This window comes from Carcharodon carcharias, chromosome 28 (assembly GCF_017639515.1).
Source record: "Carcharodon carcharias isolate sCarCar2 chromosome 28, sCarCar2.pri, whole genome shotgun sequence".
In the NCBI taxonomy this organism is placed as follows: domain Eukaryota; kingdom Metazoa; phylum Chordata; class Chondrichthyes; order Lamniformes; family Lamnidae; genus Carcharodon; species Carcharodon carcharias.
In genome coordinates this window covers 31,213,236-31,226,780 of record NC_054494.1, presented here as the reverse complement: position 1 = coordinate 31,226,780, position 13,545 = coordinate 31,213,236, and the positions used below count along the sequence as shown (strand labels likewise).

General features: G+C 40.0%; 1 protein-coding gene across 3 annotated transcripts in view; it reads left to right on the top strand.

Moving 5' to 3' along the window:
- The window catches only part of LOC121270915 (serine-rich coiled-coil domain-containing protein 2-like), a 569,579-nt gene that overhangs the window by 470,355 nt on the left and 85,679 nt on the right, over positions 1–13,545 (top strand). For all 3 annotated transcript variants that reach the window (XM_041176518.1, XM_041176517.1, XM_041176519.1), the window contains exon 9: positions 11,090–11,188. In XM_041176518.1, the coding sequence (XP_041032452.1) occupies positions 11,090–11,188 (99 nt within the window). The remainder of the gene's footprint in view (positions 1–11,089; positions 11,189–13,545) is intronic.

Here is a 13,545-nt window from a genome sequence, read left to right as displayed (position 1 = left end):
CGGTAAGGAAGAAGAATAAAAATATTTTAGCAGGATTATATTGTGGTGTTCAGCTCTGATGCTATGAAAAGGGAACAGCAGCTCATGTCCTTGAACCTGGCATTTGAATTCCCCGCTGCAGAGAAACACTGAAGCACCAATTATTATTTCTAATTCTGCTGTGGTTAATTGCATTTGCCCAGCCAGAAGAGCTCTCCTCTTATAATTTCGCCGGTTGAAGTGAATCCCTCGTGCATACACAACGCTTAAATACATGGAGATGGGAAAGTGTTCACAATTTGCTTCATCTGTCGACATCTCCAGTAAATGAACTTGATCTTAACTCAAACACATCCCAAAATTAAGCTTTGTTTTCAAACATGAGTAGCCCTTCCCTCTCTGAAAATATGTTGATAGCCCTTTTTAATGTTAGCAAAATATGGATTAAAAACATCAAACACGCCATTGTTTTTAATTCGAATTGACAAAGTTTATGTCAGCAACATTGAATGGAAATTATTCTTAATCACTGACAGTGCATTTGAGGTGTCAATGGATGGAAAGAATTTCTTCTAGTGTAGAAAGTATCAAAATGTCCTTGTATTTATTTCTACGATGTAGACTGGAATGAGTTGCAGATAAATCGATTTGGTTTCACGGGTTTCAAGCTTTAGATGGGCAGACACAACAAAGCCTTGCTGATTTCAATATATTACAGACCTCATTCTTGGTGGAATGCAAGAAATGAAATGTTCGTCTATCAGAAGATTAGCTACCCCCCTGAAGAATCAGGGCTCAGACAGATGTATGTATAAGGTTGCAAACTTCCCTTGCCACACGTAATCCACCAGATTATACTAGAACCCTGAATTTCCTGAAGTGTTTTGGCGTTCCTACGGTTTGAGTAGCAATGCTCAGTGTTTTTCCCATGGCGTTTAGGTGCCAATTGATTCACACTGGCGGTACACTGAAATGTTGAATCATCTAAACCATCTCCAGGATGTGCCCTCTAAAAACCCTTTACCACTCACCTACATAGCTGCCCCATGCAAAACATGATCAGATACAATCACTTTAGATTTATGCAAATAATGCTCTGGGGTAGATCTATATTCAGGCATTTAATCACAATACAAAGTGACATCACCTTAAGATTTCTGGAGATAATTATCATCTTTGTGATTTTTCCTTCTTTGAATGTATCTCACTGAAACTTGCACCATACTCGTCTGTAGTGCTGTCTGCCTCTGTGCATTTGAAATTTTCAGACACCTACACCCCTTCCTTTCCAGGTCAGTAGGAGTAAGCAGCTCAAAATGTCTTCCCAATGGGGATTCTCCTGACCTGTGTAATAATGGGAGAGGAAGAGGAGTATCAGAGACATAAGACATTGGAAATGAGGGCCCAGGGCAGTGCAAAACCACAATGAAATCCCTCTGAGGTGCCCCTACTCTCAAACTGCATCCACCACCTCCACCGCACTACTCTACAAAATGGAGAACTTGTACAGAATGACAGAAACTGGAAAAGTCTGTTAATCTGAACCAGTCCAGTCCCATCACCTTTGTGTTTAAGGGTTATTTGGATTATTGGTTTAAACTTTGTAGCAAAGGATGTCGAGTCTCATCTTTCTCCTCAAGAGCAGTTTGGCACCCAAGTTTAATTGCTTAAATATTGATAATTTTTTTGGCCTAATGTAATTTGCAGTTTAATAACTGTGGTATAGATGGAGTGTATCATTTATACTGGAGCTGATTGTGTGTGATATGGCCTGCAACAGTCATGATTTGTTTAATATGAGCAAAGTATCCCTCCATATGAATTTACAGCTAACGTGCGGTTAGCAGGATAAATTCGATGGTATGGCGGTCAACTTCAATTTTTTTTTACAGATGTGTTCCCTGAAGTGGAGACCCATGTGTTTCGGATGGCTAAGATGCCTCCTTTTACTTTGATGAGCTCTGTTTCTAATTGAAATGAGCGTCTGGACTTCCCCTGGTGCCCTGTGACACTGACAGCATCTCCAGTACATCTTAAGTGCATTCCTGGCAGCCAAGCCCTTTTCAAAACAAGTTTATTAAACCAGATTGCACGTTGAAAGCCAACTCCCAATAGTTAATGCTGGAACTGAGTGCCAGATCACATTTGTAATTACTGGAAGATGATTTTAATCCTTTCTAATTCCAGCTACCACTGGATGTGTTGCCACTCTGTGCCAAATAATTTTTAAAAGTTGGCTGTTGTTGGGGACTGTTGGAAGAAAGGCTAACGAGCTCAGACAGCCTTTCAAACCAATCTCCCAAGCTTGGATAATATTCTCCAAGAATGTTCTAGAAATTCAGTTGCAAACTAGTTAGAGCAGAAGTTGAAAACAGTTCCGCTTCTATCGAAAAGTTTCTTCCGCTCCCTCAGCAGAATGTTGGAATGCAATTGATCATCAAGTGTGCCCTAGGGGAATCGGCATTCTTGGTCAGAAGGGTTACCCCTACCATTCTCTGGACTGATGGTTAGTGGATGAGTTCCACAGTAACCCTGGGACTGACATCCTCCTTTTTCCCAGCTTTCTCTTTCATCAATATGGCTTTAACCATGTTCTCGCTAACATCTTCTAACCCTCCCTGATGCCCCTGTTGACATCTTTCCCTCTTAGCCCCTTCTAATATTGTCTGACTCTCTTGTTCCCATGAATAGACCCAGCTTCCTGTGTAACTGCTGAGTTGCTTTGGCCATGTATGAATTGTACAAATATTGCCATTCTTTCTTTGAGGCTGGGTCAAAATCTTGAAGTACTTTCACCACATGGACAGTAGTGGTTCAAGAAAGCAACCCACCACCATTTTCTCAAGGATAAATAGGGCAGTAATTGCTGACCTTGCCTACATCATTTGCATTCTGGAAATTCATTTTTAAATATGCAGCATTTTTATACCAATGTTTGAGATATTTAAGCCATTTTTTGCATTTTGTTGCTTATTTTTTCCCCATAGTTGATAATTCTGTGCCAGATATTAGCTATATCAGTTTGATTCATTTAGTTTACTCTATGAAAGTAACTTGGCACTAGCACAGTGCTGTGATATCTCATGTACAACAACAGAGATGCAAAAGCTTTCAGACTCACAGGACACATTGTGGTGTTACGAGCCCCAAGTATGCGAGCCATCATATAGCATGGGAAGGAATGCTGCAAAAACTTTAAAACATACAGGACACATCATGGTGTTGTGAGGCCCAGGTATGTACTCCATCATATAGCATGGGAAGGAATGCTGCAAATCCTGATCACACTAATTTTATCCTTAGCTGGAAATATTATAGCAGCTGTACAGTTGAAATCCATCTACAGAACACAGCTGCCTGCACTTGTAGAGAGACACTACAATTTGCAAATTAACCCGGTCAGTGAGAGCAAGTGAGGTGTTAGTTAATTTGCTTCATTTATTCCAGGTAAATGGACAAAAACATAATTATTTTGTATTGTAATATAAGTTAATTTCTGTTTATTTTGGTCCTTATTTCCATTCTTACTAATGTAAATGTTTAACAATTGTTCATCTATTACATTATAATAAATATGAAACAGCATGTCTCTAGATAAATTAGTTGTGTACTGCATGATGTCTGCTGTTCTACAAAGGATTGCACAGTGTGATTGTCACTTATGATTTACCCACTCAAACTTACAAGAAGAGCTATTTCTTATATTGCCCTGTTGGCAACAATCTGTTTACCTTAAAAGAAAACGTATATTTCTCTCCCCCAAGAAAATTGATCACATTTTTCAGATTTCACTTGATTGTTCTGATGTGATATGAGTGCTGATCCAATTATTATTTCCATTGTCATTTTCCCACCAAAGCATTAACAGCGCTTATCTCTCAATTTATCAGCCTTTCAAACACATTGAATATTCATGCAGTACAGTAGATACTGACCCATGTTTTGCCGCCCAAGTACCACTGAGGCTCATGGCTATCATGGTTATTTATGTGTAAATGGTACAACAATTCAGGTGAGCAGGAGATGCATGATTAAATGCAGAAATCCCGTCTGAGTTATGATGCTCGGCCATTAGCATCGTGAAAACAACATCTCACTATCGGTTTCACCATTGAAATACATTGATTAGCCTGATGTTGCTGTGTTTGCGTGTTAGAGATAAATAAACTGTAACAGACAAGTGAACCTTGTCCACTCTAAGGTTAGATGTCTTTAACAAAGTGATAAATGTTAATTGCTGCCAAACAACATTTCTGGCATTGAAAATCAGCTATTGCAAGTCTGTTGTTGCGTTCCTTCCAGTTTTAATTGATGGGAGGCTTTTAAATTTTAAAATTTTAAATTAAACTTTTTGTCACTTTTCCTTTTCTTCTACTGCCCAATCTAGTATTTCTTTCCCTCTCTTTATTTCTCTTTCTGCACATGATTTGATATTGAATTCTTCCGCTCTATACGCTTGCACCGTTTATGTCACAATCCTTCAACCTTGTTGGGTAAGGAGATGCACAGTTTCTTGTCCAGTAGACTCACATCCCAGAAATCTGTTTTCCCTTGCTGTGCTGTTACCAGCTCACTCCTTCAGCAATTTGTCTCACAAAAGAAATATAAAAACCTAAATCTGCAAGGGCAAGTTAAGTGTACAATGTGCTACAGCAAAATGTGGTCCTGCATTCAGTGGATTGCAAATTTTGTTTAGAACTTATCCAGAGAACTTAGAAATAATAAGCAAGCATACAAAGAAAATAGTGAAAGAAAATAGCAAGGTAATTAGTGGTTGTTGTAAATTGATGTCATTGTTTACTGGACGCATTGCTGGATGTGTGAGGTTATATGCAGATTCATACACCTCTGCAGCTCATGCTGAATTCCAAATGAAAGTTGTGATTTGGAATAGCATTCAATGATAAGTGTGGGCTAGTTATTCATCAGTTTGCTAGTGCAGAATGGCTTTTGAATTTCCCAAAACAACAGTCACTTCACTCAAGGAAGTAATTCATTATGCAAAGCACGCTAAAGCAACTGATGTTGTGGCAATGTAACTGTAAGTATTTCCTTCAGTAAATGAGTACCAGTTGAATGTCAATATATTGTCTGCTGAAAAATAACAGACAACTTAAATTTTCATGAGGAAATCCTTAGGGTTGAAGGTCAATGCTGTACAAACATTGAGCATCAAGTGGAAATGACTCTGATTTCCATTGCCTTTGGGTTTTTTAAATTTGTTCTTGGCCTGCATTTGTTGCCCATCCCTAATTGCCCTTGCTCAGAGAGCACTTCAAGCCCACAGCAATGCAGTTGACTCTTGAGGTAAGGACAGCAAATTTCCTTCTCTAAAGGGCATTAGTGAACCAGATGGTTTCATGGTCAGACTTTTAATACCAGATTTTTATTGAATTCAAATTTCACCATCTGCTGTGGTTGGATTTGAACCCAGGTCCCCAGAGATTATCCTGGGTCTCTGGAATACTAGTCAATGACAATACCACTATGCCACCACCTCCCCATTATAAGCCATCTCTGCCTTTGGTGAACATGGGAGAATCGGTCAGTCATTTTGCCACAATGGGTCTATGAATTCCTGCTTTAATGTCATCTAAAGTTCAACTGTAACTCATGTACATCAATCTATTTCATTTACATATCGCACTGTCACTTATGCTTTGAGGTCTTTGTTTTAAATTGTCATTTCTCCAATTGGAAAATGCCCCTTAATTTAGAAATAATAGCTAATAGAATATCACAATATTCAGCATGTAAATGAAAACAGCAATCTTAGAGTAATTAAATCCCAAATCAAGTCACAGCTGTTCATTTGACACCTCCAACCATAAATTGCATGATCACATGATTCATGCACACCCACATTTGACACATCTCTCTCGCAAATGTCTTCATTCTTTTTCTGAATCACCCGTGCGAAATAAATCAGTTACTCTAAACTGAGGCAGTGCCTGTTTCCAATTATGTTGCTGCTCAGCAAAATGCCCCAAATAGACAGTAGATCATTTGTATTACACTTATTACCTGTTTGATTATTTATGGTTTTCCCAAATAAATCTTAAATAATTTTTTAAATAGTTTATATGAAAGCAAAAGAATAACCTTTTCCCATTAATAGACAATCATCCTAATTCAAGGCCCAAAAGCAAATGGTTGTCTTCAGCCTATGCTAATAATCCTTCACCACCCTTGCTTTCTCCACTCCACCAGTGCCCCACCCCTAACCATCCAAGTATAAAAACCATAAGCTTATGGACTTGGGAAAGTATCATGAGTGGACAATATGGATATGATTGAGAGATGGTTGGGAAGAATTTGATCGGTAGCCTCCAGAATTTGCCTTTGCAGCAATACTGGCATAATTTGGATTTTGAGATCACACTTTTTGCAAATTCTGTCTCAGGGACAAACTCCAGGTTTGTCTTGCTCTGCAGCTGTCACCAGATATTAGGAGAATTTGATGGTCTTGAGGCCTACAATGTAGTTGCAGGTCAGATCATGTGAAGTGACATCAGGTGCCAGAATCTGTTTCTGAGACATAACAGTGCCTTGAATAATAGATGAAATGGGTTTCCTGTTAGTTCCATGTGTGTTTGTTCCACTGATTCTTCCCTCTGAGTCAGAAGGTCATGGTTCCAAGCTCCATTGTAGGATTTAATCTAGACTGACTCTTCAGTGCTGTACTGAGGGACTGCTGCTTTGACCGAGGCGTCATCTTGCCGGTAAAATGTTAACGTGCGGACATATCCTATGGTGAATTCTGTCGGTGCCCAGCCAACATTTTACCTTCAGCAAAGATCACCAAAAGCAGATTAATTGTTCATTTATCTCATCAATTTGTGTGAGACCTTGGCTGTATGCAAATGAACTTTCATGTTTGCCTACAAAATTCTTCAAAATAGTTCATTTGGTGTCACGTGCCTTTAAATGAACTAAGGGCAGGTTTTCCTGGTCGGCGAGTGGGGGATGACGCGGGGATATGTCAGGCGTGCGTCCTGACATCACCCCGCATCATTTAGATTTTCAGTTAGTTGGCTGCGTGCCCGCTGAGCTGTCAACAGCCTATTAAGGCCATTTAAAAAATTAATTAACTTGATTTATGGACCTGCCCATCAGCCTTAGGGTCAGCGGGCAGGCCGGGAGCCCAGGTGGGCCACGGACAAAGCATGAAACATCATCCGTGGGCGGGATGAGGTTTCATGAGCGCTTTTAAATTCTTATCAAATGTTTAAATAAAAGGTAAGGACATGTCCCAACTCACATGACAGTGTCACATGAGGGGACACGTCAGGGAAATTTTTCTATTACCCTTCTGTCAACTTTTTATGCGGAGCCGATCTCTCTGAGAAGGCACTTTGCCTCAGGGAGATTTTTGTGCGCTCTTTCATGCGCATGCGTGAAACAGCGCAGGCCTGGCTGAGGGAATTCCCCCCCTCACCGCCCGCACAGGGAGTGCATAGCGTTTCCTGCTGGTTGTCACGCTGGGAGAGCCTTAATTGGCCCACCCACATAAAATGCCCCCCCCCCCCCCCCCCCCCCCCCCCCCCCCCACCGACCAGGGGTGCCGATTGGAAGGCCGGTCACTGGCGCCTGATCCTACTCTTCCCCCCCACCAACAGAATGGGGGTAGGGGGGATGTTCCCCTAAGAGTCGAAACAAGTAATTGCCTTCTATTTACACAAGGGGCTGATTAGTTCAGTTGGCTAGATGATTAGCGCATGATTCAGAATAACACCAAAAACATTAGTTTAATTTGGCTAAGGGTAGACTTGGGACCTATCACCTTGCCCTTCCCCTGAGATTGAAGGGCAATGGCAAACCACCACTGACAAAAACTACAAGAAAATGGTTCGGAATGAAACTATGAGTCAAGGACCTGGTTACACAAACTATTCAAAACATGCTTAATTGTATGAGAACTCGGTGATCAACACCGTGTTCTGTGGAGAATCTTTGATTTGGCTGGCCAGATTATAAGACAGCGATGTTATTGGTACTCACCATTGCTTGAATATTTTCCCCCTAGTTATGGAATTTTTTTGTGATTGCATCTTACTTATGTCTTTTCTAGTTGTTTCATTTGCTCATCAGTTCTTTATTAAAGGTATTCATGTCTATGTTAATTGGTGTTGTAAAAAGAGTGTTAATGTGGTATTTGTACAAGATAGTGGCTGGCTACACCTGAAGTAGTGTGTGCGGTCCTGGACATCCCATTATGTGAAGGAGAGCCATGGAATGAGTATGGCAAAGATTCAATAGAAATGGAGCAAGAATATGAGCTGAAAGTTATGAAAGAAGATTTGGAAAAATTAGGATTGATTTCAGTGAGGCAGAGCAAGTTAAGAGAAAATAATTAAGGAATTTCAAGGTTATGAGATTTTGAAGGTCAGTAGTGTGTTATTATGTTCATAAGCTGATAAATTGCTATCAAGGGAGAATATTCTTAGGTTATCACAAAGAGAGGGAAATTTGGAATAATTTTTCCAAAGGCCTGTTAGATAATAGAATGCTTTGCTGCAAGTTGTTAAGTCAAGAAACTATAATGTTATTTAAAAGGGTATTTGAGCTGTTTGAAAAGGAAGCTTGGAATAATGATACAGGGAAAGAACAGGAAGTGCAGTTAGAAAAGATAGTTTCGCTTGAGTTGCTATTTTTTCCATGTCTTCCTTCTGTCCCTGACATAAGCACAGAGAGTCAAATGGCTGCCTTCTTTGCTATTATTTCTACATAGCTCATCATTGACTTTTCCTATAGCTGCTTCTCCTGTTTCTCAAATTCAGCATTTTAATGGACTATGAAATGATGGGAATTCATTTTCTAGCTGTTACGTTTGCAACCGTGTGTTTTACTTCTTTGCCTAGTGTTTCAATAGTTTTTGTTCCCTTTTTCATGCCATTTTATTTTTAACTCATTTCATGACTGATTAGTTGGGGCAATGTTATATCATGTGAAATATCTGTATCGTTCTTATGGCAGAATAATAATGGATAGTGCAGTCCTTCACTTTAATTACTACCAAATTCCCCCAGCTAGCTGGAAGCTGGAGAATCTGTCATTGACCAGGACACTCTAAATGGAGCCATCTAGCAGCTGCTGAAAGAACACATTTGTCTGTGTTCTTTGACTAGTGTACACTCCATCTGTTCCTGATTAGAATAAGGACATTGTGATAAGGACAGAAACTCATTACTGCAAGAAATTGCTTTGCCTCAGGATGTACAACATGGTGTGACATCTCCAGAATATGAATCTCTCTCTAATAAGTGCTTCATTAATGAGTATATAATTAGATAAGTTTGCACTAATATTTACTCACTATTTGCCAAGTTATAGATTTTTGTTACTGCAGTAATAATGGGCAGGATATTTAGATTGACGAGCGGGGGTGGGGAGGGGGCGCTCTCCGACGTGTAAAATGACACGGGAGGATGTTGGGCGGAACTCCCGCATCATCTCCATTTTCAGGTCGGCGGGGGCGCAGCCGAATCAGCTGTGCGCCCACCAACCTGTCAACGGCCTATTGAGGCCATTTTAAAAATCATTAACATAATTAATGGACCTGCTCATCCAACCTTAGTTGGCGGGCAGGCCAGGAGCCCTGGCGGGCTTCAGAAAAAGCATTGAAACCTCATCCACATTGTTTTAAAAAATTTAATAAATGTTTGAGTTAAAGTGATGGACATGTCCCAACTCATGCGTCATTGTCATATGAGGGGACATGTCAGGGAAATTTTTTCAACATTTACCTTCAAAGTTTTAATTCTGAGCCGATCTACCTGAGGCTGCACTTAGCCTGAGGGAGATCCATGCACTCTTTTGCACATCGTGAAAGAGCGCACTCCCGGCTGAGGGAATCCACCTCCCCGCCCGCACAGGGAGGGCATAGCGCTTCCTGGTGGACGTCATGCTCAGTGGGCCTTAATTGGCCTGCGTACTTAAAATGGCAGCGTGCCCCCAATCGGGCCTGCCCGGACCTGCTCCTGCACTCCCCCTCCCCCCACCCTCGACGGGGAAAATTCTTCCCAATAAAACAAACTCTAAATATTACAAATGAGGTAGTAAGTTTGGATTTTCTATGGTTTGTGTTGTCAAAAGTGAGCTGTAAGTGTATAAAAATACAGCATGTTATGGTGACTGATATGTGATATATAATCTGAAATTGTTAATGCGTGTGGTAAGAATATATTACATTTATGTAGCCCCTTGTCACAACTCTCAGAAATGTCTCAATTAATTATTTTAAATTGCAGTGACTGCTGTTACATGGATAGATATAGCAGCAAGAAGTTCCAAGTGTTATCAAATTATCTGATTCAAATACATGCTGTGCACCTCATTCCCAGTCAGCTCGCCTAATAAACTGCAGCTAGGAACATGACTGTCCAGAAACAACAGTACCAGTGCAGAAATAAAAACAGAAAGTGTTCAGCAAGTCGGGCAGTATCTGAGAAGAGAGAAACAAAGTTAACATTTCAAGTCCATGACCTTTTTGTTTTGAGTTCTGGTGAAAGGTTACAGGCCTGAAACATTAACTCTTTCTGTTCCTATAGATGTTGCCTGACCTGCTGGGTGTTTCCAATGTTTTCCGTTTTTATTTCCAATTACCAGCACCTGCAGTTTTTTGATTCTGTAATAACAACATAGCACATTTTAAAATAATTGGACAAAAATTGACGATAAGGCATAGAAAGTTCAGAGGCATTGTGGCAGATGAGCAGAAGCTTGATCAAAGAGGTAGGTTTTAACGAACAGTAACGAGAGAGGCAGAAAAATTGAGAAGTTGAGGGAGGAAATTCCAGAACTTAGGCCCGGGCGGCTGAAGACGCGGCCACCAATAGCGGGGAGATGGACGAGAGGTCAGAGTTGGAGGAACTATCAGAGTATTGAAGGCCTGGAGAAGATTACAGAGATGGGAAGGAGTGAGACCGTGGAGGGATTTGAACAAAAGGATAAAAATGTTCTGATCAGGGCTTTCGGGGACCAGGAGTTAATGTAGATCAGTGAGCCTTGTTGGATGGTGAGCATAGCAGCAAAATAAATTGAAATTATTTCATGTGACTACCAAGTCTACCAGACCATATTGCCTAATTCCATCTCTTTTTGTATACAGAGCACCAGATGTAATTGCCAGAAAGGAAATTCTGACATGAAAGGATCAGCTTTTTCAAATACTGACAAGACCACCCAAACAGTCGATGAAGGAATTTCTGTAAGTCCAGTTTTTTGAGACCTTTCTGCATTTCAACTGTTCGCTTCAGTCATTTATTTCTGTTTATCATTCATTCTCCATATTCTCGCTCTGTCTTGCATCTTAGTGTTGGGGTTAAAGTAACACAAGGTAAAAGTTATCAAGACTAAAGGCATTAGTGCTGGCGTATATATGAGAAAGAATGTTTATAAAACACATCTTCTTTTAAAACTAATAGATTTAATAGTTTATCATTCTGCCTGGTTACTTACACTAGACTTTGTTTCATTTGAGAAAAATCCAGGTTTTCACTGCAAACATAACTCCTTCCTTTCGCACTGTGCTTGCTGGATACCATTGCCTTGGCTGGGTCACATAACAGGAAGTTTGGTGTTGCTAAATAATGGTCATTTTTTTTCCAGCCAAGTTTGTTGAATTGTGCATTCATAATTAGGAGAATTATCACTAGAAATCTAGCAGTTCAGGCAAATTTTCCTAACCAACAATCATGCGAAGAAGGTTTCATTCTAATTACTATGAAGAGTTGCATTGACAGAGACTAATACCGTATTGCATCAATATGTTGATTCTACCTTGAAACAAGTTGCGAGTTATTAAGTGAAAATAGTAAAATGAAAAAAGAAGTTCACATTTAAGGCACAAACAGGCTCAGTCATCCAGCTTACAGTGTGGGTATGGGTCTTACAATCACACTTCCTATCTGGCTCTTAATATTTTGGAATACCTTGTTTAAACTATGAGTGCAGAAATAAATATCTCAATATCATATGTAGCGTGCATTTTCAATAAATTTCACACTTTCTGTAACAGGTTCCCCTCACCTCACCTCCTGTGACATTTTTCATCCACTGAGAGCCACCTCAAGGGAGTAATATTCTGACGAATAATATATTAATAATATGATGTATGGCGCACAGTGCCTGGAGTATCCTGGAGTTAATTTTAAGCTTCATGTACGGATACCTCATCAGATTTAACTTTCAGCCCTCCTGTTGATAAATGGTGGTATGCTTCTCAGTGCCATCTCTTTCACAAACTTGGCCTTAACACAAACCCCCAGCCTCAGATACACCCATTCTGGCCTCCGTCCATTCTCCCTGCCTGTACTTACCCCCATTTCCCCTCCTACCTCTTGCCTTAGTCCCCTGCAGCTGCTTCCTGCCACACACCAGCTCTCTCGGGTCTCACTGGCAATATTTACTGCTTCACCACTGGCTTGTTGCCTCCTGATCAGTTTCAGCCATGCTAGAGGCCTGAGTGAGATTGCCCACCTGCATGGCATTGTGCTGTATACTAACACACATCAGAAACTGGCCTAAGGCTGCACAAACTCATCTCTTGTAAGGTCCTTAAAGCTGGCAGACAGCAATCTTTTGTACCTTTAGTTACGGTTGAATTCAAATCTGGATTCTTCCATTTTCGTTTCCACCTATGCTAATTTTCATTTTAATTCTGTTGCTTTTTTCATCATATAGTATTTCATCAATGTTTTGTTTTGTTTTCTTAATGTTCTTTGCTTCATTGTCAGTTAGTTTCTGCGCAGTTTCAATTGGTCTGGACTGGCAGCCAAGAAAAACCTGAAATGTTCTAAAGCAGCTGCATTATCATGCTGAAAAAAAGCAATTAAAGTCTCCTCTATCTTAATTAAAAAGAGTTCTGCATTAAATTTGAAGTGATATATATTGGATCGTTATCACTGTATAGTTATCACTTGTGTTGTATAATGCTGCAGTGTTATGTGTCTGAATATGTGGTCTGCCACATAAGCATTTTAAATGTTCAATTGCCAAATGTTGGATTATCAGGTGTAAGACGGTCATCCTAATTTTATTTCAAAAATATAAAATATGCATGGGGAGGATTCTGTATTGATTAAATTTCTGCTGAAGGCCTTTCCAGAGTAATCTTCCCTTTCCCCCTGCAGCTTTCTGTGGAGCTGTGACACCAGTAGCCTATAGCCGTGTCTACTCATGTCCTATTTAAAGGGAAGCAAATTCTTCAACTAGTGTATTCCAGCTAATGTGCACCCTATTAATACATCCTTTAATAAGAATGATGGAGATAGAAACATGTTTGCTTGACTAATGATTGAATGCATTAGGAATCTTTGATTTTTAAGCATTGTTTCATTTTAGAGTCAGGTCATTTTTTTTTATAGTTGGTTCTTTTCTGCAACACACCAGATTATCCATAGAAGACACATTATAGTCAACTTTTTCTAAAGAGGACAATGTTATAAAAAAAAATCTCAATTGTTACAGCGCAGAAGGAGGCCATTTGGCCCATTGTGGCTGAACAGGCTTTCTGAATAACAACTCCCTTAGTGCCATTCTCCCACCTGACTCAGGCAACTGAAT